The sequence below is a fragment of the Vipera ursinii genome, assembly GCF_947247035.1.
Source record: "Vipera ursinii genome assembly, chromosome: 1".
In the NCBI taxonomy this organism is placed as follows: domain Eukaryota; kingdom Metazoa; phylum Chordata; class Lepidosauria; order Squamata; family Viperidae; genus Vipera; species Vipera ursinii.
This window is the reverse complement of record NC_139512.1, coordinates 335,996,182-336,023,307: the sequence shown is the minus strand read 5'-3', so window position 1 is coordinate 336,023,307 and position 27,126 is coordinate 335,996,182. Positions and strand designations below refer to the sequence as shown.

The window sequence follows — 27,126 nt, the reverse complement described above, 5'->3', positions numbered from 1 at the left end:
AGGATATTGCATTACCTGACTCCACTCTTGATTTGTCATCTTACTATGAATTAGTTTGTAAGTTCATGCATTTTGCTCCCAAGAATAAAATAAGGACCAAACACAAAGCTGCCTTTATTTTATTTGTTTTATAGTGGCCATCTGTACAGCCCCAAGGTAGGAAACTGCTCTGAGCAAGCTATTGACTGCAGGGAAATACCTTGGAAAGAAGTTGATGGGGGTCTGCAGTGGCAGAGTTGTGTGGACCAGACAGCTAAAAAGCACAAATTCATCCCAAAACACACATATGCTTATTCCTGCTGCTTCAGGATAGCCAAATGGCAAGGATTACATAGATGCCTGTAAAAGCCAGTATGACATCTCACATGAGCCATTGACATCATACAAATGGTACAAATTCCATAATTTGTCAGTCATGTCCGACTTGTATTTTCTTTACTTGAATAAAGTCTTCACTTATGACATAATTGCCCTGCTCCAAACATACACAAGTGTACATGACCAAACATGGTAGTTGAAGCTACATTAGATAGAATGTGGTTTATTGTGTTCTTGGATCTCTGCTGTTCTTACATTTTGTGTGAATCAGGCCACCAACCTAAGCCACAATTTGGTTTCTCCATGCAAAAGAGGCTATGTGAACCCAGCAATTGGATTTTGTTCATCTGTTTTTTTGTGTTTAAAAAAATTGCATGACTCTAGGATTCACGTCACACAACACAGTTAACTGGATCAAGAAGAAATTAAAATGTTATGCAAGTAGCTTATCTAATCAGTGATGGGTTTGGATAAGTTTCAGCCCAAATCCAAAGGATGTTTGAGACAAAGTTAATTTCCCCAGAGTACAAAACTAACTATTTATCTCTTAACAAGTAGCCAGCTGGGTCAGTCATACATTACAAAGAAGCTGATGCTGGTACTAGGCAACTTGCTTTCATGCAAAATCTTGTATAATACTTGAGACCATTTTCAAAATAGCCTCAAGATGTGAAAAGCAATCCCAAAACTGTGATTAGAAGTGTGCTACACCTTAGCTGCCTGTTTCTCCAATGGTGTGGTTTAAGTGCAATGTAACTCAGTGGGTTAGGACGCTGAGCTTGTCGATCAGAAGGTCGGCAGTTTGGCGGGTCGAATCCCGAGTGCCGCATAGCAGAGTGAGCGCCGGTTACTCGTCCCAGCTTCTGCCAACCTAGCAGTTCGAAAGCACGTAAAAATGCAAGTAGAAAAATAGGGACCACTACGGTGGGAAGGTAACAGTGTTCCGTGCGCCTTTGGCGTCTAGTCATGCCGGCCACACGACCACGGAGACGTCCTCGGACAAGCGCTGGCTCTTCGGCTTTGAAACGGAGATGAGCACCGGCCCCTAGAGTCGGAAACGACTAGCACGCATGTGCGGGGGAATCTTTACCTTTACCTAACTTCCTATGGATGGACGTAAACACTTTTCCTGGCCCAGGCTAATCTGAACCATGACTCCATTTTAGCCATGTTAGTTTGGGAAGATCTGGAGCCTCTTCCTTATTTTACTGAGCACAATTCTCACACATCAGCAGAGCAAATGCTCTGGTAAATCTTTCCAATCTGGTACCGTCCAGAATTCTCATGTCAGCGTGCACCAGGACTGATGTATCTGGCACCAGTTACTTCAGATATTTGGGACAAATATTTTGGACTCAAAGGTGCTCTTACTGTAATCAGTTTCCTTTCTGGCAATCACCGCCCAGGAGTCTGATGTATATCATAAAGAGCAAATTCTCCTCATTCCTTCGAGACCAGAAGACTAAGGTATGCAAGTATTGTGCAGAATTTCAACTATCTGCCCATAAGAGTCTCTCCAAACAGTCCCTGTGCATCACCATAGCTATTTGGAGTAAGTATTCTTGCTCTGTTGCAGGAGTGAGCAACCTCAGAACTCAGGGTTATGCACCCCCTAACTCTCTTTTCTGCCTCCCCCAGAGCCCGCTCCTACTACATCATAATGTACACCTATAACAGGTTTAATATAGTTTTTTTTAAAAATAAACTCCTCCCCACAACTAGGAAAAATAATACAGAAGTTCTCCTCCAACCAGATTGCCTCACTGCACCTTTCTTTATGGCCTTTCTGCCTCATTGTCCCTTTCTTTGTTGCCTTTTTCTGCACCTTTCATGTGGACTTTCTTTTCCCTAAATGCTAAATCTGATAACCTTCACACGGTTGCCAATGCCTGCTCCAGTATCAGATAATATCGCCTGACTGGGTCCGATTCAGGATTCAGCATGCAGCTTTCAGCTGACAGATTAAGACATACTGGGGGAAAGTAATGCTGGAGCAAATTGTGATGAAGTGTCAGTTGTGGTCATGCCTGTTAATATACTCCATTATTGCAAGAGCGTTTTTTTTAAATGTACAAGCAAGTCTTTTGGTTTGAAGGAAAACGGGTTTCAATACTGCAGCCTTTGGAAACAGGCTGAGTTCTACAAGTATTCAAGAAGCCCCCGTGATCAAGAAGAGAATTTGCACATTAGCCTTCAAACTATCCACACTGGAATCTGTCTCTAGGTCTTAATCTATCCCAGAAATTCCAGAGCATAAGGAAGTGGAATCAGGAAAAAGAAAGGGGATATAATACAAAGCAACTAATAGCACAGCTGTCCACAAATGATAGACATAGCATTTAGACTTTTTTGAGAGACATCTACAGAAGGAAGACAGGGAGGAGGAGAGGAGATCATGCTTGAATTATCCTTCTAGGTCAATTTGGTCAAGTCAGCTTGCACATACAGTTAAAAGAAAATTCTTGGAACAAGAATCTCTATTCACAGCTGCTTAGAGAAAACAAGGAAGGAACTGCTGGCCCTTTATCTTTTTTCAGCAAGAGCTCTAGCTGCCCAAGAATCTTGACTGTTTTTATCTTTCCTTTTTCTTTGGCTTGTGGCTGTGTCCAGCAGCCTGGGACTTTCCTCGGCAGGGATGGCAAGCAGCTGTATAGCAGCACCAAACATTAGCACAAAAGCAGTTGTGGAGCAGTCCCATTCTAAGAGTCATGGCCTTCCTGGATTCACTCAAAGCGCCGAAGATGGTTGTAGAGAGACTGCACATATGTGAAGACACACATGGGGTCTGGTTTGCGGCCCATCAGCATCATGTCCTCCACTTCAATCAAGCGGTCACAGTTGGCCATTTTTCTACAAAGGGAAGCAAGGCATCGGATTTAGAAAGCAAGGCAATTTAGAAAAATTGGGAACTGGGAAAATGAAGGAAAACTATCATTCAAGGGGACAAGTACCAACCCACCATCTTACAAAACTTTACTCAAAATTAATTTCCTCATATTTTTTTTCATTATCAGACAAGGATGATGTAAAAGGGTAGCCTTCCTAACCGAGGAAAGCTAAGAGCTCTGTGCAATTAATAAAATTCTGCAGCAGAATCTGCAGCAGGCAACTTATGACAGTAGCACCCTACTTACTCAGCTGTTGTGAATGCCAGTTCAAAGTTCTCCTTGCGCTTGGTGGGGTCCAATGTGTGGTAATCAAATGCTTCGGGGAAGAAGGAGTGCACCAGTGCACAGAAAGCCATCCCATCATTCCAGCTAGAGGAGAAATTCTGCAGATCTATGTGCTGGGGGCGGGTGGGGGAAGAGTAGGGCGGCAGAAAAGAAGAAGGAGAAGGCAAGTACTGTAATGCAGGAGAAGGATCTGACACAGTTGGGGTAGAGAAGCCTGAATTTAAGTATCGGCGAGGAACCAGAAGTTGTATTATGGTACTTCATATGGGTTCACAAAGTGAAACAGTGAAGAAGGGGGGAGGAATTACAGAATTCCTTACCTACCTTGTAGCCAATAGTTTTGGACCGGCACCAGTCCAAGAGGATTTGCTTGATGCTGCTGGCACTGGCAACTGCAAAACTCTGGGATCTCTTGAGTTTGGTCCGGCCCACACTCTTCCCCCTGCACAACGAGGGACACAAAGAGAAGAGATTGCTACTGTTATCTAGAGAGGTAGTATTTTAAATGGAAAAAAACAGCTCCTTCAACCTATACCCAGAATTTTCCTATTTCATCATAGAGGAGCTGTCAGAGGTAGAGAACACATTGAAATATTGTCATCCTGTGTATATGATGAACACCAGCAATCTGAAGGAACATTAGCTTTTACCTTCCCATTCAAATCCCTTCTCTCCTATTCAACTCCTCCACTGAACTGGCATAAGTAAAACAAATTTTAAGACCTTTTTTCCTGCATGCTGGTTAGAGAACATTGCAATGATTTGTGCGGTTTTGCGTCAGCTAAATATGCTGCCTTAGTGAACTGCTGAAACTAAAGGAGGAACTATACTTATATTGAGGATCAGCCAGTTTTGCATTTTTCTTAAATCGTTGTGTTTTTACCAGAACAGAACTTCTGGTACAGCCTTGTGCTGCAGACAAACAAGTGCAAACCATTAGGCTAGAAACTGTGACCTGATTTAAGGCAGCTGTTTTTAGACAACCTCCGGGCCTTCCCTGAACCAAGTCTCTAAAAGTTGAACTGGACCCAACGTACTTTCCAGTATCCTGCTCGAACTTCTCAAAGAGTGCTCTTCTAGATTGAGTTTCTGAGGTCCGGGGCAGGGTCTGAGATCTCACCAGCTCCCTTCGCTTTTCCACTTGTCGATGGACTGAAGAAGGTGGAGAGTAGGACTTTGAAGCCTGGGTTTGTTGGCTTGTGGTGACACTGCCCCCCCAAAAAAGAGAGAAAATACACTTCAAAAGAACACAGTTGCAAAGGATGACCTATTGGATTCTCCAAAAGGGATGAAATACAATAGCTGGATTCATATAGTATGCTACATCAGGCCCTCTACATATTCTTCACACAATTTGGATCAGTAGGCATATCTGAAATTTGAAGACCATGACACGGGCACTCTCAAAACACAGCAGCCAGGGAAGATATGCATAATTAAAACAAAAAACCAATGACCACTTACCAAAGGCTGAAGTTGCACCTAAATAGGCTGCAGCTCCTATCATTTTTATTTTCTGTTACTATTTATTTCTATGCAGGGCCCAGAGGCACTTTTGGAAATAAAGTTTATGCTTGGGGTGGAGCTTTGTTCTATAACATACTGACTTCCCATTTATATTTTTCCCAATTAAAAAAAAACTGTGCTAAACTCAGTTCCTACTTTATGGCTTAATATGATGTGAGAACCCATCCAAATATAGTTTAGTTAATAAGCCCTGATTAAACAAAACAAACCAATGAGCCTTCTTTCCCCACTGGCCATAACCGCAGCACGAACATTTCTAGGCTCATAACATTTTCAGGTAGTAAAAACAGAGGGCAAATGACAACATGGGCACAAGGATGCAATCATACAAACTTTATGAACTTGGACACTGGTAAACAAGTATGGAACAGTGGCATTGCATGTGACGTTACCACACCTGTGTTGTCAGTGTAGTTTCATTTTGGTGCATAAAGCTTGGGGACCTATGCTTTAACACCACCCATGGACATCTTCAGGATGTGTAAAATCTATAAGGCTCATCAACTTGGCGGGAAGTGAAGAGTACTGCAATGACTGGAAACAGTGCAAGAAAAGGGAAGAATATGGCATAATAGGAAATGGGAACAAGACATTTCATAGTGGTACAAATTTTCCACAGGTAAGCAGTGGGGAAAGACCCAATGTCTATTCCACCCAACAGTATGTCCATGCTGTGCCCCTATTACAATAAAATCCAAAGAGTAAGATACTTGCAAATCCAAGTATGTTCACCTTTCACTAGATTGGCTTCCATAGTTTACAGTCGATGTGGATTTTGTCCCCGAAGAAAATTTATCTGCACAAAAAATTAAATAAAGAAATTGGCTCTCTTCCAAATCATTCTCCTACAGCATTTGTTTTTGAGGGGGTGGGTGGAATGCCTGACTCTAAATGTGTGCGGGGAGGGGGGGGATGGAATCATGCTCTGAATAGAGAAGAGGTTGGAATCTGCAATTCACTGGTGCTGATGATCGATCCATCAATGTCATCCAAGAGGAATTCTTTACTATATAGATTTCACCATTGGATTACAAACCCAGGAAAAGTAAACTGGTCTTAATCTGGATCAGGATATAAAGTTCTCTGATAATTTTATTAGGCTTGCTTATATTATTAAGATTAAGTATAAATGCATCAAAATCTCCTAAAAATTAGATTCAGATTTTTATTGGTCACCATGCAAACACTTGACCCTGCTGGACTACATCAAAAACTCTCTAGTTCAGCATGTTTAGGACTTAAAAATGATTATAAATCAGTGCTTTGAACTCTGGATAAGCACTGAACCTCCCTACTAATTAAAGTAGCCACATCATTTTCAGATACCAGTCTGAATTTGAAAAAAAGATGGGCCTAAAAAATTGACCCACTTAAAAAAAAAGTCCTTAAAGCAGCAGCAGCTTTTTTCCCAGATTTATATGGAAGCCTAAAAAGCCCAAGCCTATTACAAAGAATAACAGAAAGGTGCTGTGCTCATTTTCACAAGGTCTGAAGCAGTCCACCTAAATCAATTTTTGAATTATGCAGAGTCCTATTATTTCTCACAGTGGCTATTGAGGCATCTCTCTCAGTGGCATCTGGAGTTGGAGTGGGTGTAGAAGGCAGAGGGGAGTTAATCATGTCAAAATAGTAGGACTGACAGGAGATTGGAGCCCTATCTGTTTTTCCAAATATGCAATGCGCACAACGCATGATAAATAGAGGCAAGTCTTCAATTGCCCTGTTGCATCCACTTTGACATTGTGGAATCCGTGGCAGACATCCATGTCTGGGATCAAAGCCCATCTGTGGACCATTAAGGCAGAAGCTCCATATTCAGCTGATGACACTATAAGCACTATGTGTTGAAATCAGCAAGATGCCAGTGTTATGATGAAGAGCAGCCCATGTCTTCACCATGCACCAAAAGGATCTACCCACTTGATAATTTTGATGACGAAAACAGCATTGGGCTGTCACGCTGCACACTCCACCCCTTTTGTTTGTGCGTCATGATATCACACAATGCACAAATCAAAGGGACACAGCTTGATTCAGAAGAGCATGGACTATTTTTATCATTTTCATCAAATCCTCTGATCTTGTGGACACCTCTGCTTCCCCTCTAATCAACCTATCTGGTTTCTACACAGTTTCTAGTCCCAAAGTTCTTCATCTTTCAGTGAGGGGTGCATGTTCTTCAGCCAAACATCTGCCTGATACAAATGTCAGTCAGACAGCATTTGCATTTTTTTCTAATTTTATTGTTAAACCTCTGTGCCGCCTATCTCACTGAGGTGACTCTAGGCGGCCTACAGTCATACAATTAAAATACCGTATAAAGCATTAAAACAATAAATAAGAAAAATGCATTTAAATTTCAGATATTTGAGGGTAAATGCATGGAACCTGAATGTGGAGGTCTTTGGAAACCTATTTATTGTGTCAATTTTTCCATACCATAGTACAATAGTACAGAAAAGTATTATTCAAACATAGGAAAATATATGCAAACCCATTTGCCAACCTGAAGTAAAGGAAGCATTTGTTGTCCTCACTGAACTCACATTCCAGTTCTTCGCAGTGCTCAGGGTTGAACTGCTAGCACCTTTTATATCTTTTTTTTAAAAAAACAAAGGGTAAAAAATGTTATTTTTTTTAATGGAGAGAAGAAGAAAACCAGATTAGACCATTAACCCATCAGGCCACGTTAGGTCCCTCCTATCAAAAGGCTACATTACAACAAGTCAGCATTTGCCCAACAGCCCATTTGATTAGCATGAGATTCTATGTTAGTGTGCAAACCCAGAAAATGATTTAACTTTGTAACCAAGTTAAATATATTGTGGGAATGCATTCAGTGAGAGAGAAAACTTTCCAGAACAAAGCCACACTTCTCTGATGTTTTTATTTTTTAAAAAAAGAACCAGCCATTTTTTATATACAAGAAAGCTATCACCACTAAAACCCAAAATATGCACACCCAATTAAAATGCTAACACCACTAAGCCTCACTCAAAACAAACATTTCCCCACAGGTTTAGCTCTAACATCTTTTTGAAAAGGTGTGTGTAAAAACTTGCACCAGAAATGGTCCTTTGAGGAATGGATGCAATGGGACACTCCTGGGTTACTGATGAAGACCACTTCTAGTCATTCCATCATATTTGGAGTCTTGTAGAGAACCTCTCTGCTATTCGTTAAAGAAGGCACAGCTTTTTTTCAGGGGTTCCGCAGAACCCTGAATAAAAGTGCTGCCACTTTAAAAGTTGACTTACCATATGATTAGTTTCTTAGGATATGAAGAAAAGAGAACGGCTTTAATGAACAGCAGAGAGGCACTGTATTCTTGTGAAGTTCAAAGCATTTCTTCCACACCATTTCCAAAGGGTGCATAGCACTAATAGGTACCTTTGCACAGCTAGACTTGCAGAAGTGGGGATTATTTTATTCAAGTCATCCACTATTTTACCTGATTGAATCAATGTTTTGGACACAGCCTCATTATGAGCATCGCTCTGCTGCCCACTGGGAGAGTTTGGCACAATTGACTGTCCAACAGTTTCTCCTGAAAATGTTTCTGATACTCTGGTTACTGCAGTAACAGGCTGGTGGGGCATCCGCGAAGACATGGCTGGAGCATGGGCCTCAAGAGGAGAATCTGAAAAGTGAAGAGAAGAGTATTTCTTGGCTGAGCCTAGCCAGGGCTAGTGAGGAAAAGAGCAAAACTATGTTGGGATCATTTTTTAAAATTAAAATTCTACATTGTCTTATATTTTCCAGGGAGTTCTTCTTTCTAAATACTATTTTTCTTAGAATAATATCATTTAAGGAAAGTTCAAATGCCACAAATATGAGCTTCCTTTAAGCAGAGTTAAGCAAATGACAGCTCAGTCCAAATGGCCAAGTAATTGCCTTATTACAGCATACAAACAACAAGAAACCAATCTCCAACTTTTATCTGACTGTACAATCTCATAAGTTCCATTTGCAAGACAGTGTTGTTTCTCTGGGTCATATATGTGTATGTATGTGGGTATATGCATAATTTTTTGGTCATGTTTATGCAGTGTATATTGGAGGTGGTTACCCTTTGAGAGCTGTATGCAATGAAACCTCATTTTAATGTATGCTGATTAGTGTACATTTAAAGTGACAATAAAATTATTATTCTATTATAAAAAAGTTATTCTATTTTGAGGTTATTGGAGTATGTTCCAATATGGAACCAAGAAAATCTATGCTTTCATTATAGGCTTTCTTTTACTTGCTTAAAAGACATCTATGGCTTTGTTTATGCTGTTTTATCTTTTCAATAAATAAAGGAGAATATTTGTAGCTCAGGGTTGGAATGGGGTCCTTAGTGCTCTCTGAGCTTGGATGTTTGCAAGAAAACGTCTGCAAGAAAACAACCAAACTCAAGAGAGCACCAAGGACCTATCTTTTCAATAAATATCTTGTTTTAAAAATAGATCAATATTTATTTAAGAAATCATTCCTATATACCCACTCCCCATTTAACAACTAGTTCCATTCCAATGACCAAGTTCTTAAGCAAAATGGTTGCTAAACACATGACTGAGAGGGAGATACTGCAAAGAACAGTGGTTGCTCCCATCTTATCCAAATAAAGTTCTCGTTCAGCTATGCCAGCCTTACTCTCACTCTGGGATGCATTGTTGTCAAGCATACTAAATTTGGTTGTAAATGTGCACATTGTTCGGAAAATATTTTTTATTACTATCCTATTTGCAAATGACCACTAAACAGTGGTAGTTACTAAATACGATACTAAATAGGCTACTACATATGATGATCCTAATCACATATTTAAAAGAACCACCCTCTCTTTTAACATGAAATACCATTTCACTTTGAACTATAAGTTTTTAATAGAATGAATGCTGGCCATCCACCTGGGTTTAAGCTCAACATTAAAATATTTAGTGATTTAGAAGACACTTTTTATTTCATTCCAAGCCTAAATGGACATTTTTCTTCTTGTAATCTAGGCAGGAAAAAGAACAGTGAATCAAACTTCCAGAGCCTGTGCAACATCACTTCAAAAGCCTGTTTAACTTTCACCACATCAGAAACAGTAAAGATTTATGGTCTCACTAAAAGGATTTCCTTTCCTTACCTCCTGACAACTGATGCCCATTCTCAGTTATGGCTGAATCAGGGGTTCTTTGGCTCATAAAGTTCTTTTCATCCTCAATGTCCAAACTCTGCAAAGGCAAGAAGATAATGCACACTGTTACAAGCACTGATTTGGGGGGGGGGGAGGAGAGTCAAAAACACCAGAGAGCAGACGGTTATTCCAGATTGGAAACCCCCAGCTTCCAAGTTTGCCAAAAGGAAGAGGGCACATTGCACTGTTGAAAGGGAAGAGAAGTGCTTAAAGAGAATTTGTGGCTGTGCTCACAAAATACACAAAGCTAGAAGAACAAACTTCATTATGGCTTAGTCAATTCTGGGAACCCAGCCAGTTGTGATTTACATACCCTGGTTTATGGCTTACAGTGAGTGTTTTATTTAATAAAACATGGGTTATACAACCTATGGATTAATGCAATATGTGATCTACGTAAGTGGCTTAAAGCCATCCCACCAGAACATGTACTTGTGTTTTTGTAGCTACATTTGTTTTAAAAAGATTGGGGAGGGAAGATAGCTACAATATGTATGAGGTATAGTAATGTTATTAAATCTAAATCTATCTCTCCTGAGGCCAAGAATAAAAGCTGTTCCCCAGCATACATTTGATTTGTTTTCCTGTAAATCAACTACCTTAGTTCTCAGTTGTAAATTTTAATTGAATTTCATCCACTGTTTGAAAATACCTCTGTGAGATTCTTCTAATCTATACTATCCTCAATAACATCTAACTAAAAGGATACAAGTCTACCCTCAAACCAGCATTGCCCATCCTAGATGAGAGGGACTGAAGGAGGCTGGATTCCTACTTTGCTATAGAGCAGCATTACTGGCTAAACTTGGCTTAAATTCATAAGTATGAAAGTATGAAAGGTTGTGGCATTTAAAAATGCCCGGATGGAGTGTTGTTGCCATCCATTCATATTTTACACTTGTGGGAGAAGAGCAGACATAGCTGGAGGGGGAAGTGGAGTTAAGCATGTCATCAGCTTAGAGTCGTTAGATTCCCACAAGTGATTCAAGTGTAAACTATCCTGAATTCCACTGACCCTTATCCTCCGCCAGTTAGTGTTAAACTTTAGTTAACTAGATTTTTGTGTATGGGTTTGAATAAATCTTCTATGCTGCAATCTAACGGATGATCCTGGCTCTTTGTGCCTGATAACACTTACCACTACACCAAATCATGTCCTGAAAAGCAAAGTTTCTGAAGCAGGGGCCATTTTGAAGCACCCAACCACCCAAGAAACATACATGCTTATTTCTTAATTTACAAACAGGGGCATCATCTACTGGGAGAGATGAGAGAACTCAAAATGGCTGCTTTGATCAAGCAATCAAAGCCCTGCACTTTTCAATATACAGTAATACATATTAGAATGGGATGGGGCTTCGATCATATAGTCACAGCTGCATCATGACCATTTATTAACTTCTTACATACAGCCCTGCTTAAAAGCCTCTCAACCTGGGGCAATGTACAATTCCCAAAATCTACAACTTGGATTAAAACAGAGATTAATAGAGAAGCTAAACAGATCATCATTTTCATAATCTAAACCAAAACTAAAAACCATGAATCGCAATACAGTTAGACACAAACTGATGATCTGAACATTAAAAACCAAAGAACCAATTCAATGTGCAGAAGAATGCAGTAGTCACAGCAACCTTGTCCCAAAGGCATGATGGAATAACCATTTGGAAAAGTAGGAGAAGAGGGGGCAATTGAACACCTTGGGAAAAATTCTATTATGAGGAGGGATCAGCAATTAAAAACAAATGCTCTTATAGATTACAATCTCCAATTGAACAAATACAGGAACAGCTCAATTGATTAAGCACTACCTTATTGAGTTCCTGTCAGAAAATAAGAAAATTAATTCCAGAAGCCTGTAACAGTATCTGACTTTTCATGTCTGAATAGCTTGCAACCACAAATCCAAATTCCCCTCCCTACCTATACCTCTGCAGTGCTTTTGCTATCTATAAAAAAACCTGAAAGACAGAAAAACACATGTGCAAATTGTTACTAACCTTATCGCTGCAATGCCCTTCAAAGACAGTTAGTTTATTCAATAAAGCACGCTCTTACAAGCTTTGCTTATGCAGATATAGCCCTTATCTGATTTTCAAACTAGTACTCTTTATATATTTAAAATTAATTTCAAAAATGCAAAATCCAAACGTTAAACACTTTATTCCTCTTTTTCTTTTAATTCCAGCCCAAAACAAATGGTCATGAAATGACCTGCAGAACTATAGGCTTATGGCCCAAAAACTCACCATACTACAAAAAGATACATTATTTCCAAAATGCATATATAAATGGAGTTAGGGTTTGGCTTTAAAACTTGCTTCTGATAGTGAGGGAACATGTACAGAAGATCTATGCATGTGCAGAGCATTTTCTCTGTAGGAACAGCCAGGTTGACCATTTCTGTATTCATATCAGCTCAGAAAACAATGTCCAAATACAGAAATGTATAGGATACAGGGGAAACAATTATGGTAGTAATAGTTACATATTATTCTTCCTTCTAAAGGAGCAAGCATCTCTTCAGTGCTTTTCTTACTGAGAGCCAGGTAAAGTAAAAGGAACATTTGAGGCAGCAAAGCCAGTGAAATGGACTGGTGACCACTGTATGGCAAGTAGCAGTTGACAGGAGCGCTAATGTCTTCTACTAACTACTAGATTCAGGGATGATAAAGGCCATTAATGGTGGGATCCTCTTCTAGTCACCGTCCCTCAAAACAGAGAAAACCTCAAATGGCCAGGTCAGCTCTAAATCCATCCTTTTCCACCTAAAAGCATCAAGTGAAATTGTTATGAGGCACATAATGGTAATATAAAACTTCACTCAAGAGCAACATTCCTAGAACAAAATAAAAACTAGTCTAGAGCCAAAATAAGTCAAGGGAACATGATTAGTTCTCCTAAAGTTATATGCTGGTTCTGAACAGGCATCCAAACCAGTCTGATCTTTTTCCTCCTTGTGCAGAAAGTCTAACTCCAGCTGTTTCCAAGTGTGAAGGATCATCACACATCATGGTGAGATTAAAATGCTGGAGTTAAGCTCCAACCAACTTGGGAATCACTCACGAGACCATCCTAGATTTACAGGAACAAAATACGCATCCCTCAAAAATCCTTACTTCATATCCCATTGCAGCTGTCAGCCTTCAGTGCCACTTGGCGTAACATACACCAGGACTATTCCCCAGAAAAGCCATTAATCATATTGATAGAAATGGAGAGGATGTTTATTGCACTTGATGGCAGTTCAAGGGAGCTCCAGCTGCCAGTGTTCTCTCTCCTCTCCCCAAGGCCAGGAATGGGGCCTAGCTCATTAGGATGACATCACTGCTAAATAGTCACGACACCTACCATAGTTCCAAGCCGCAGCCACCTGAACAAAACAGCATAGAGACAGTGTACTGCTGCCCTGCTTGAGCTCAAGAAATCCACACCAGATTCTGGCTGGAGGCTGCACAAAGGAGGAAAACGTCCTAGCCAAGGAGATAAACAATGGAAGTAAGACTGGTTGTTCAGCCAGAGTTTAGTCTGTTGACTAAAAGAAACCTTGAGAGACAACTTTGTGAAGAAGGACAGACCTGAACAGCCATTCCATTTATTGGCATGATGTTGGAGGCTCTGGGTAATTAAGAGCATAAGGAAAATGCATCAGTAATGGCACTTCATCACTTATCCTGGTGGTCCAGATCACTGCCAACCATGTGGCTAGGTTTATACAATATGCTCAATATTAACATTGATTAAAAAGACACAGTTGTGCTGTTTGAATAATATGGTGTATTCAAACAAACAAATGTATTATATCTTAAAATAATGGCAATTATATACTAACAACACTTAGAAATAGGATTACTATTATCTGGGTTGCAAAAGTCAGAATGACTACTAGATGGCAGCAAGGACTCGTTTCCAGGATAACTCTGCTGCCATCTATTGGTCATATGAATTGTGGCAACTTTGATACGATAGAACTACCACCCTAAAACAAGAGCTAAGAGGACCGAAGGATAGCCCATTTCATTTGTTTGAGGTTCTTATTTGTTTCTCCCAGATTCTAAAGGAAAGAAGAGATATAACAGTATTGTTAAAAACCAATTCAACTAACAATTATGAGTTTGATGAAAGAAATGAGTCTTGTCATTTTCCAACATATGCACTCAGTTGTTATCCAGCTTTATTTATTATTATTTTATTTTATTTTAATTCCATTTATATCCCGCCCTTCTCCGAAGACTCAGGGCGGCTTACAAGCTTAGCAGTAGCCTTCATCCTATGTATATGCCTGCTTATTAGGGCTTTCACACACACACCCAAGCGGCATTATTACAAAGTCAGCTTATTGCCCCCAACAATCTGGGTCCTCATTTTACCTACCTCGGAAGGATGGAAGGCTGAGTCAACCTTGAGCCTGGTGGGATGAGAACCTGCACTAATTGCAGGCAGCTATTCTCTTTAGATTCCTCTGAGCACAAGATCGTCAAATGGTGAACCTAGAATTCATATAAACTAGGAGAGCAGCACATTTGGGCATTCACACTGAAGATAAGTTTGTCTCCTGGTGACTACCTGGATAGAGGTAGGGTTTGGTTTTTCTTTTTTCTTTTCTTTTTTTTTTACAATATCCTTGGAAGTAGTGTTAGGCACTCCTGGCTGCCTTAATTTTATTAACACTTCAAACAATACTAGTATTGCTTTTGTGAGTTAGTAATGGATAGCTTGGCACATCAACAAATACTCCGAGCTGAAGCTCATTCTAGATCCTGGAGCTACCAGATCTGGGCTGCCAAAATCCAAATCTCTAGAGGCTACTTGGTGGTTATTTGAAATTTTTTGCAGTCCAACTTTAAGCAAAAGAAACAGCACTTCATTTCTAGGTGATAGCTGTGATAACTGTACGGTATTTTCACAACTGCAGCTAATACTCCAACTGTGGCCCTTCCCCAGCTGGTCAGGTTATCTATGATTTGGTTACATCCATCTTGACTTGTACATATTGGGCTTCTCTGGGAGTTTATAGGGAGGTGCTAATCAGTATTTGGCCAGAGTAACAGAAAAATTTAGGAAATCCCCAAAATTACTTTGCTGACCATTCCCAAAATGTGCACTGGCTGTTCCCATAACTCATTTCTAAATTTAAAAAATAAAATAAAAAAGGTTAAATGGGGGGAGTCAAAACCCCTTGAAACTGGGCTATGGCAGCTTTTCCCCCCTTTGTGAAACACACCAGCTTCACTGAGCAGAAATTAGCAGAGATAACCTCATGTATGACTAACCTTCAGAATTCAACCACCACAAAATAGGATGAAGGCCACTAGTTGAGAAGGTTTTCAAAAACATTACTTAGGGAAAGAAGGAGATGAAATCACCACTACTAGCAAGACAGCTAGCTACCTGGAACTTACTCTCCAGAGAGCATACTGAACCTGGTTAATGAACTAACTGCTGCCAGAGAATATAACTATGGATAGTCAAACGTGGTAGAGGCAAGCGATGGTTGTTTTCCTGACTCAACAGCAGAGATCTTGTTACTATATATTCTCATAGCCTGGTGCTTAAATCCAGCTTACTCATATTTGGTAGAGAATGGTGCACAAATAAGGCCGATAGCGTTCTCTACTATGCTTGGAATGCCTGGTGAAACCTCTTTTAGCTATGTTACCTTTTCTTATCTCATACCCGTAATTTATTTTTCTTATTTTTCTTTCTTATTATTTCTTGCTTATTTTCTTCAGTGTCACTTAGCCTGAAAAGAAACAGCATTTTTTAAACAGCTTTTTCAAAAGGCAAATGGACTTTCTTTCTTTTTCCTTGAAGACATTTCACTTCTTATCCAAGACGTTTCTTCAGTTCTGAGAGAACCAGAACTGAAGTTTCTTGGATGAGAAGTGAAATGTCTTCAAGGAAAAACAAAGAAAGTCCAGTTAACTTTTGAAAAACGCCTTTGGGGGAAACCATGGATGACTGACAAGTTCCATAGACAGACAGGTCTGTCTGTTTGCCCTACCTAATTTCTGTAACATTTGGGTTCATAAAGATTTTACAAAGGCCCACCTGCCACAGGAGTCAATTTCCAGATGTTTGGGAATGTTGAAGGAATAAATTGAGAATCTGAGGGTAAGGGCGTAGGTATATGAATATTGCCAGAAAGAGAATTAATAATTCCTAAAGGAAAGATAAAGGGTGCTGTACAATCAAGTTTGCAAATTTCCTTTTTGAGAAATGTCTTTGGTAGATGGTAGATGCAGGACACCATGTCCCAAACCAATACACATTCTTCTTTTTACGGGCTAACTAAATGACTGATAGTTTAAGTTTCAAGTCCAAAGCTCTTTCCAATTACTACATCAATAATGATGATGATGTAGTTGGAAGGGACCTCAGAGTTCATCTAGTCCAACCCCCTGCTCAGGCAAGAAACCCTATACCAGGGGTCAGCAACCTGAAACAGTGAAAGAGCCACTCGGAAACGGTTCCCTCACAGAAGGAAAAACTGGGAGCCACAAAAAATGTGTGCGCATGTGCGTACATGCGCTCATGTGCAGAACAGGGTTTGACTGAAGAGTGGAGCCAAGGTGAGATATGCACCTACCCTGCATATTTGAATTGATTGGTTGAACTTTTTTAGTCCCACTTTTTTTGGGGGGGGGACTGCAGATGGCAGAGGACTGGGAGCCACAGGAGACGGCTGAAAGAGCCGCATGCGGCTCCGGAGCCGCGGTTTGCAGACCTGTGCCCTATACCATTTCAGACAAACGGCTGCCCAGTCTGTTCTTCATCAGCCCGAGCTTAGAAAGATCCCACCAGTTTTCAATGAGTTTAGGAGCCAGCAGGCTGCAACACCAGATCAGATTAGGATCTGAACAGTATATACATTATGTTGTATCCTGGAGTACATTTAAAAAAGAGAAAAATTATTTGGAGCATATGTAGAGTGTCTTTTTCCTATCATAATCATGACCTCCAATTCAACCCCTGGCATTTCGCTGAGAGAATTATTTGCAAGGCAGATCTATGCAAAGAGACATCTTTGCTGTGTTTATACAGTGTAGCGTACTTAACCAAGTCATTAGAAAACCTAATGGCTGCATTTATATAATGTGTAAGCTTGGTAAATGTTTTCATAGCTTAGTGTGTTGTGCAAATGCAGATATTTGGGATAGTTTAAGGGTTGAAAAATATATTTCAGGCCCCCCAAATGGGCTCCTTTAGAAACTGGGTTGGGTGTGTTGTACAAATACAGTCCAGTATGTGGTAAGTTACCCTCAGGCTGATAGGTGTGGACAAAGCACTCCAGCAGACAGTATTTTTCATTTTTGAAGGTATGTGGGAGACGTAATGGTGCAAGTCCCTTGCTCCTTTCAGACAGCTCTTAAACTGGAGGTAAACAATCTAAGATACAAGACTGAATGTTATTTTTGGCACCAAAAGCACCTTCTCACTGTTTTCTGGAAACTGTAGAGCAATCCCCAAATACATGGAAAAAGGAATCTTAAATCTTATATAGACTTGTCCTACTTTAAAAGGAAACTGAACCTCACCAGGGAAAGACGGGAGAAAAAAATGTTTCCCTTCCCACTTTACATTAACACAAAATCTATTATTATTATTATTATTATTATTATTATTATTATTATTATTATTATTATTTATTCAATTTCTATACCGCCCTTCTCCCGAAGGACTCAGGGCGGTTAACAGGGCATATATAAATAACAATACAAAAATTAAAAAGAAATTAAACAAATGCCCGATTTAAAATACAATAACAATAAAATAGTAAAAATCCATTAAAAAACCCTAATGTTCCCCATCAGGCCAGGCCAGTTAGTTCAAATAAGTGGGTCTTCAGCCCGCGCCGGAAGGAGCGAAGGTCAGATGCCATCCGGAGCTCAACCGGCAGTTGGTTCCATAACGCCGGAGCGCCCACAGAGAAGGCCCTCCCCCTGGGGGCCACCAGTCGACATTCCCTGACCGGAGGCACCCTGAGGAGGCCCTCTCTGTGGGAACACACAGGGCGGAGGGGAGTTGACGCCGGCAGCAGGTGGTCCTCGAGGTATCGAGGTATTATAGCCTTTGCCCATTCAAAGCATGTAAGGGTGATTCCCAAACTACCAAAAACTACCTATCCTGGTTTTAAGCCTTCTGGCTGGATTTTGAAGAAGCAGGATAGGAGGAAGAGAATTGATGCTTTTTAACTTTAATGCTGAAGAAGACTTCTGAGAATACAACGGACAACCAAACAGATCAAACCAATGTATCATCAAACAAATCAACCTGAAGTACTCACTCAAGGCACAAATGACTAGACTCAAATTATCCTACTTTGGACACATAATGCTAAGATCTTATCCTGCAGAAAAGGTTCTAATGCTAGGAAAGGGTGAAAGGAAAGAGAAGAGGATGACGAGCAGCAAGGTGGATGGACTCAATAACAGTGGCAATGGGTACACCGTTGGAAGACCTAGAACAGGGATAGGCAACCTTGGCTCTTTTAGGACTTGTGGACTTCAACTCTAGCTCAGGAATTCTGGGAGTTGAAGTCCACAAGTCATAAAAAAGCCAAGGTTGCCTACCCCTGACCTAGAAGAACAGATTAAGGAGAGTTTGTCATGGAGAAAATCTGTCTATGTAGGAACTAGGAAGTTGAAACAACTTGATAGTGCATAATCAAATCATCAAAGCTATCTCAAATGCATGGCAACTAATTATGCTTATTTCTGAGTGGAAAACTTTCTGATGGTCTTCTGTCATTCTAAACCTCTTTACACGGATGAAGAGTAGAACAAGCCATATTCTTGTTTTCCACTGTCTTTGAAGAGTATCATAAAATAATCTAGGTGTAACTTACTTACAAAGTTGATCCATTCTCTAATTTCACTCAACGCCATAAACCGGCACTTTTGAACAACATTACTGTATTAAGCCTCAAAAATAGCCAAGGTGAACACAAAGCAATTTTACCATAGTAGGCAAATAGAGCAGCCATAGGGAGTTTCACTGACTTGGTGTGGAAAAACAACCAATTTGCAGTCTGAAAATTTGAGAGAATGGAGCTTGTCTGAAGCACCTATTGAGATGGAAAAGGGAATCCCTTATGTGAAGCACAACAGAGGCCAACTCTACATTGGACTGACGTCTGCACAACTGCTGTACCTCAAATATCTCTGGGCAACGGCTAAATCAGAAAAAGGAGGCAGCTGCTTCAGTCAGATGGAGACATCCAGGGGGATTGTGGGAGAAAAATAAAACCATGATTCACACAACCGCAGAGAAATCAGAGTTGGAGACCATCTCAAAAGTCATGTGTAATTAACTCTCTCCTGGGCTCTTCTTTAAAAGATTGAATGAATCACCACTTTACAAGATTATGGCTGAGTTGATACAATGTACCTGGTTAATAAAACGTGATCCTAGTTGGCATACTCATAAAGCACATAAGGCCCAAACAAATAAACCACCTAATAGCCTGGTTCACACAATCTACTGGATTTCTACAACACACTGAACCACAAACCTGAAGCATGAAACAAACCAGTCTGCTCTATTCTCAAACAAATTATATCACTTAGGATCACCTTATTTCAGAGGGAGTCTAGTGGTATCTTTTCAGACCGACACATTTTATTGAAAGCCGAAAGGTTTGTGATTAGCACAGCCCTCATATAAACCCCTTCCTTGTAATATGAACTCGCTGGTTCTGAAACATGAAGCAAATTCTGTTCATTTAGTACAGGAAAGCTCTTCAAATACTTGAAGAGAAAGACTCCATTGCTTCTTATTGTCCCTTCTCCTGGCTAAACGCCTCTCCTTCAACAGAGGATTTGTTCCAATTCTTTTCCGGAAGGAAGGATCGCGTCTTGAAAAACTTTCCAAGCCAGGAGGATATATGACGATCACTCTTAAGAGCACGCTTTACTCGTGTCCAAAGCTTGATCGTTTGTGATGAAATCAAGTCTGTGGTTCAGAAAGCCTGACCTGAAATAAAACCCTGCTTCATTTCAAAGGCAATCTGCTTGATTAAGAAGGATGGCTGCTTTTTTGCTTGGGCGACAGCAGGGGGAACTGCCCTTTCTAATTTTCCGAAATTCCTATCCCACGATCGCCCCGCCTAGCAGCAACGAGATCGCAGCTTTAGCGCAGTTTTCAGTCATGCGCAAGAAGTCAACGCGCTCGCAGGGAGCGTTCCCGCCCCTCAAAACGCGATTGGGGGGAGGGTGGGGGGGCGCAAAACGAATTGCCCGCAAACCCCGTCCGCGACGAAACACCCGTACACGAGATTCCCCACACACGTGCAAACATCCGCCCCAGCGTGGAACCAAAATAGGCTCCCAAGAGAACCGGTACAACAGCATTTGAAACGGCTACGCCGGTCCAGCAAACTTCCACTGCGCCGCCCTGGAAGTTCGCTTAATGTTGAAAGATCCGGGTTCGGGGGGGGGGGAAACGGGAAAGGGGGGGGGAAACGGGGGCGCGGCATCTTACGACGCTCCCCGACGGAGCGTACGAGCGCCACTTCGTCCTATCTGTGATCTCCTGGGTGGAGCTGCGTGCAGAAGTGAAATCGCACCGAGGGAGGGCATCGTGTAAACCAGCGTTTCCCAACCTTAGGAACTTGAAGATGCGTGGACTTCAACTCCCAGAATTCCCCAGCCAGCTATGCTGGCTGGGGAATTCTGGGAGTTGAAGTCCACGCATCTTCAAGTTCCTAAGGTTGGGAAACGCTGGTGTAAACAGGGAGGAAAAAGGAGGGAAGGGGGCGCTGGAGGTCGGGGGACGGAAGAGGAAAGACACAGATCTGACCAAGCTCGGGGGCAGAAGGGCCGAGGGCAACCGACTGGCTCAACAGCGCGCCAGGAATCCCTTCCACGCGGGCTAGGAGATCAAGGATTTCCGTGATTTCCGCACGCAGCCGTCTGGCAGACGGTGCTTTCCCGCTCCTGCTACACGGGTTACCTGACTCTTGCTGGAAAGGGACAGTCTAGCGTGGCTAGCAAAGCGACTGCTGTTGCTGCTTCCCACCAGCCTCGGCGATGCGGCGGACACCGTCGAGGATACAGGCTTGGAAAGCAAGACGTCCGAGAGTCCGGCTGCCCGGCTGAGCATCTCCACCTGCTGAGCTAAATGCTCGACCTGCGCCCGCAACTGCTGGTTCTCTTGCTGGAGCTCGGCTACGGTGCTGGCCAGCGGATTGGCCAAGCGCAACACTTCGGCCACCTGTCGGTCCACGCCATTCTTAAAGACCTGGATATCCACGTGGATCTCCTTCACGGCGCCGCGAAGCGTTTCTTCGTAGCGGCCCAGCGCTTCGCACACCGTCTGGGCGTCTTGGCTGTTCAGGTCCGCGATGTCGCTCGACGACGTCCGGGTCGCGCTGACTTCCATGGCGGCCCCGCAAATGGGTCTTCCCTCCTTTAGTCCAGAAAAAAAAAGCCCGTTTCCTCGTCCAAAGAACAAGGTCCGGCCGGTCTCAACCGAGCCTTCAGAGCGGGATGCCCGCTTTCATCAGCAGCAAAGCGGACTCGGGTCGCTTCCTCCACCGTCTCTTTTTGCCAGCCCCAACCTCTCCTTTTATAGGCGGGTGGACTGGGCGGAAGGAGCAGGTGGGAGGGTGCAAAAGGAAGGTTTCCAGGGGCTGATAGGGGCTGGGCAGGAGCACACCGAGCAAGCGGGGCTGCCCGGCTATTCCCCCTGCCTGCGCAGACCGCCCCTTCGGAGGAGGAGCTGGAGAGGAGGGGGGAACTGGCTGGGTTTGAGGCGGGGGCCGAGCTGGTGGCTGCGGGAGGAGTGGCGACCTCGCTGGTTTCTGAGGCGCCGCCAAAGAATCAAACATTCCCCAGTAAGGTTGTAGGCTTCGTTCACCCAGTGTCTGGCCAGGTCAGGTAAAGGCGGTGCCCCTGCATTCACACACCATGCCAGGGGTAACCTTGATTGGTCTTTTGTGGGTAGTCTGATGGCTGAATCAAACTCATTTGGGTACTTTGTGTTCAGTGCATGGTGTGATTCCAGAAAAGGGTTTGTTTGAGTCATTAAGCTAAGCGATAAGCACTGTTTGGTTCACCCAGCATCTTAACCCAAAATCTCGCTTCGCAGAACAGAGTTGCAGGGCTCACTCAACTTGCTCTGCTAAAAATAAATCAAGTTATGATTTAATAATAGCCCATTTCATACAAGACGGTAATGCAACGGCTGGGATCCGACAGCACACTAAACTCTCCAGCCCTATTTTGGCCTTGTTTAGCGCATTGGGATGACTAGGGAAGATACTGTAGTCATGTATGAACAGTAAAGGTCAATAAGAAAATGAAAGAAAATGTAAAGGGGGCTAAATCTATTCACAGTACCAGGTGGTTGTTTTAAGTTTATTCTACAGAGGAAGAAAGGGTCAACCAAATTCAGGAAGAGGCCAGCGCGGCTAGTAGTGTTCAGGAAACGGTAAAAGATAAGAGTTTTCTTTCAGGAAGCGGAAAGCTTGTCTTAAAGAAGGGAACAAATTGGAATACAAACCTTGGCGAAAAAATAAAAAGTGTAAAATGATCAGGAAAGCAAAAAGGAAGAATGAGGAGGAAGAGGACCAGGAGGAGCAGAATTATATAGAGGCATTGCTTTTTGAGTTACAACATCTGGTTCTGTCAGATTTAAAAGTTGTTGAATAGGAATATAGTTTTAGACCATCCAGATCACCCTCAGATTCATTCTTTTATGGTCTTAATATTTTAATTACTGAAAATTCTTTTGAGTGTTTATAGAAACAAAAATAGCAAACTGAGGTAGCTCTAGGAGGAAATCTTGATAAACTACCAAATCGTCAGGTCCTGGTGGCACCTGCCCAAGAATCTGTAAAGAATTCAAATATGAAATATTTGGGCAAAATGTGGAAGTTACTAAATTTAGTTTTGGTACTGGAGGATAGAAAGAACTGGCGCATGTTTAAAAAAAGGATCCAAAGGAGACATCAGTGGGTAAGAGGATGAAAGTGATCTTGTCAACATTGCAACTTGAATTAAAAAGAACAACCTAAGTCCCTCATCCAAAGTTCTTTGAGTCATTGAAGTGTTATAAGCCTTTCCTCATTACTGTTAGCTTGTTTGCGTGGGTAGTTCCTTCATTGGGGTGTTGTTTACTTCTTGGTTGTTAGCCTAATGTTAAAACTACCAATGCAGACAGACAAGCTAACAGGTAGTCCTCAACTTACAACAGTTCATTTAGTGACCATTCAAAGTTACAAAAGGACTGAAAAAGTGACTTTATGACCAATTTTCACAGTTCTGACTTTTGTAGCATCCCCATGATCAAGTGATCAGAATTCAGATGCTTGCCAACTGGTTCATATTTATGACCATCGCTGTGTCCCAAGATCATGTGATCACCTGTCACTGAGAAAGCAAGTCAATGGGAAAATCCAGATTTATTTAACAACTGGGTTACTAACTTATCAACTGCAGTGATTCATTTATCAACTGTGACAAGAAATGTCATAAAATCAGGCAAAACTCACTTAACAAATGTCTCAGCCACAGAAATTTTGGACTCAACTGTGGTTGTAAGTTGAGGACTACCTATAAACAGCAACCTAATTAAGGAACTACCAACATCAAAGGGCACACCACTGAGAGCAAATGAATGAGAGCAAACCCCATTCCCTTCTAGCATTGATGATGTTGCCTAGTTTGGTAATAAAAAGTCTGCAAGAAAATAACCAAGCTCAGAGAGCGCCAAGTCCCCACAGTTCAGCCCCGAGCTACAAATATTCTCTTTGTATCAGAAAGCAGAGTAGGAATAAAATGCCAGTCTTCTCAGTGAAACGAGATGTAGAGTGGAATCCCTTAAAGCAGGGGTCCCCAATCTGTGGGTCATGAGGGGTTTGCAACTGGGCAGCAGAAATGGCCGGTGAGTGCACATGCGCATCCTCACTTGCACCAGCAGCGAGCGAGTGCGTGTGCATGTGCTCCATTTGCACGAGCGGCAGGTTCACAGGCATACCACTAGCGCCAATGGAGCTGAGTGCGCTCACATGCGCTTGCTGACCATCACACAAAACCGTCCCCTCCCTCCTGCTGGTCCGTAAAGCCAGAAACACTGGGGAACTCTGCCTTAAAGATCCCTGCTGGGACCAATGCTTTTTGATTTGTTCACAATGGATCTTGACTTAGAAGTAAGCAGCAGTATGCTGGCCAAGTTTGCAGACCATGCTATTCTTTCTGGTAAAAAAATTAGAAGTGACTGTGAAGTGTTCCAGAAGAATCTTTTTAAACTGGGTAAACAATCAACCATATGAAAATCTAATTCAATTTAAGGAAGCGTAAATTTGTGTGCCCTGGGGCAACCAAAACTAACCATGTATGCACTGATGGGGTGTGAGCTGTCTTTAATGATCTTGGGGTCATATTAGATAGGTTGATGAAAATGACTCATTGTGTAGCAGCTGTAAATTCCAACCTGAGAATTAGGTATCTCTAAAAGTTGGCAATATGAGAACAAAACATTACACTTCCATCTGAACCACATCTCACAGTGGGAGCCAATTTATTTATTTATTGGATTTATAGGGCTGCCCAACTCAAAACAGTTTGACTTTGGATGGTGTACAATAAAAAAAGAACAAGAAAGAAAAATACCATATAACAATAAAACATATATATAATAATGCGCAATGGCAGCCAAACATAATAAAACAACCAAAAGGGGACTCCACTCAGCTGGGCTAAAATGCCTGAGAAAAAAGCCAGGTCTTTAATGACTTTCATAAAGGTGAGCAGAGTTGGGGCTTGTTTATTGAGGGGAGATTGTTTCAGAGCACGGCTGTAACCTCCAAAAAGGCTGTCCAAATGGTAACTTCCTGAATTCCTGAACTTTGGTGCAAGGCAACCAGAGTTGCTGACCAGCCTCAGAACTTTGTGAAAACTCTTGTGAAGGGGAAGCCCACTTGAAACGTGATGGAGACTCATCCTAAGTGTGATGCAGCATTGGAAATGATCAAGGGGGCAATGCTTTTCACTCAAGGCTGAAAATTCAATCCCTTAACACAAAAGCTTATGAACTAATTTGGTTCACTCTGGCAGCCTTGCAGGAAAGATGCCCATGGCTTCTGTGCAGTGGTCTGGGTAGAAACAGCTGACAGCCCTTCAGTTAAACCATGGGCAACTTCTACCCTGCTTAGAGAAAGGGCTTCCCTTCCTTCTCTGCTTTGTCTGGAAGGTCATGATGGGGTGGAAGGGCATGATGGGGAGGGAGAAGCAGGGGAGAACTCCTCCTTTGTTGCCAGTTCTCCAATCCTTTGGAGCGATCAATCCATGGGATCAGAGAAAAGACCAAAGACCTTCAGTCTTCTGCTGCCAGTAACTAACAGCAAAGGAGGCATTTAGCCATCTCTCTCTCTTTTGCCCCTTGCCTTGGAGTATAGACAGAACCCCTGTTCTGCTTTATTGCCAAAGCAGAGTAAAGGCTAGGAGTACAGTCCACACTTCTTTAAGCTGGTATGTTTTTTGCAACTCTCACACTGGAGAGCAGCAATTTAGTGCTGCCCTTGTGAAGAGCTCAAAGATGCATTTTGGCCTGATCCCAGAGGGCCATTCTTATATTGTTATGTTAAAGATGTAATTCATTAAGCCTGTTCAGTTGGAGTTTGCCATGTTTGTACAGGACCTATGGAGTATGCAGTGTGAAATTGCTGGCAACTGGGAGCATATAGCGCATTGGGGTCCTATAAGAGCATTGCTCTGTTATGTGATCTGTTGCTGCTGGTGAGTCACTGTTTTCAATTAGGGGGCTGTTTAAAAGCAAGGCGAGGACAGTTATCAAAAGTCTGTGAAAGGATGGATGGGCAATGTTCTTTTTTTCAGGGATCATTTTTGCTGGGAGTTCTGACTCACAAGGGGATATTCTAGGTAATCTTGCTGTATTTTATTATTGCTTTGGGGCTAATTTCCAATTACTATTTTGAAAACACTGCTTGCAGATAAATTATTCCACATAACACGCAGAGCCTGGTTAGTTTATTAGTTTTCAGTTTATTAGCGGAGAGGAGGGGTCACAGTCTATAAAAGCAGCCTGTCCCATTTGTTTAGGATTCAGTATATTGGGAGATCCCTGAAAATGGATTAGTAACCAGTTTGTGATGTATGAAGCAAGCCAAGGAATTAACTGGCCATTGTTGGAATTCATATTTAGCTGCAAGACCTTCCAATGTTTCTGGATAGGCTCATATTATATTCTTAACCTATTTAGTCAATCGCCCAAAAGCTACATTTGTACTGCAAGCTAAACTTGGTTGGAGTTAATCATGGTTAAGATTTGGGTACAGCATGCAAACCCATCTGAGTTATGGTTCAGTGTACTGTAACAAAATTAAGTATTTTGTGGATACAAACTGACTTTACATAAACATGTACAACATAAAATTATAACTCCAAAGATGGATGGATGGATGGATGGATGGATGGATGGATGGATGGATGGATGGATGGATAGATAGATAGATAGATAGATAGATAGATAGATAGATAGATAGATCACAGTCCTGATTGATAAATATACATATTCATATACATATACACACAGACATGTATACACACATGTGTATATACATATATCTATATGTATACATGTACTTATACATATCAGTACTGTGACCACTGATCTTTCTGCACCTTCCTTGAATTTAGTCTGATCTACTGGAAAAGAAACAGTCTCTAAAGTGACTCATTAGATTGAGAAGCTTGGCAGTAGATCCAGAAGATAGGTTACCAACTTGCTAAAAGAATGACTGTGGCATTGCCATGTTAATGGATTAGATGCTTGTGCATAATATACTCAAAATTAGTCTAAATCTGCCTTCAAAAGCATTACTGTGTGCGGGTATTGCCCACTGCTGTGTTGCATAGCCGTGGGAAGCATGCACAATGTAAGACACTCTGTACACTTCAGAACAGGAAAATT

At 41.7% G+C, this 27,126-nt stretch overlaps 1 protein-coding gene across 2 annotated transcripts; it reads right to left on the bottom strand.

Annotated features, from left to right (window-relative positions):
* Nucleotides 1-114: 114 nt before the first annotated feature.
* SMTNL2 (smoothelin like 2) lies at nucleotides 115-21,717 on the bottom strand. 2 transcript variants are annotated; one of them, XR_014494086.1, is made up of 9 exons: nucleotides 21,145-21,717; nucleotides 10,138-10,225; nucleotides 8,470-8,658; nucleotides 7,525-7,614; nucleotides 5,751-5,814; nucleotides 4,529-4,699; nucleotides 3,812-3,933; nucleotides 3,453-3,604; nucleotides 115-3,168 (listed from the first exon to the last, which is right to left on the bottom strand). XR_014494086.1 is itself a non-coding variant. In XM_083376185.1 (9 exons), exons 1-9 carry the CDS (start codon nucleotides 21,571-21,573, stop codon nucleotides 3,042-3,044), a joined length of 1,428 nt encoding a protein of 475 aa, XP_083232311.1. In that variant the 5' UTR covers nucleotides 21,574-21,717; the 3' UTR covers nucleotides 115-3,041. The 2 variants fall into 2 exon arrangements, 1 of the variants encoding a protein (XP_083232311.1); XM_083376185.1 differs by having other exon boundaries at nucleotides 3,816-3,933.
* Nucleotides 21,718-27,126: the final 5,409 nt, after the last annotated feature.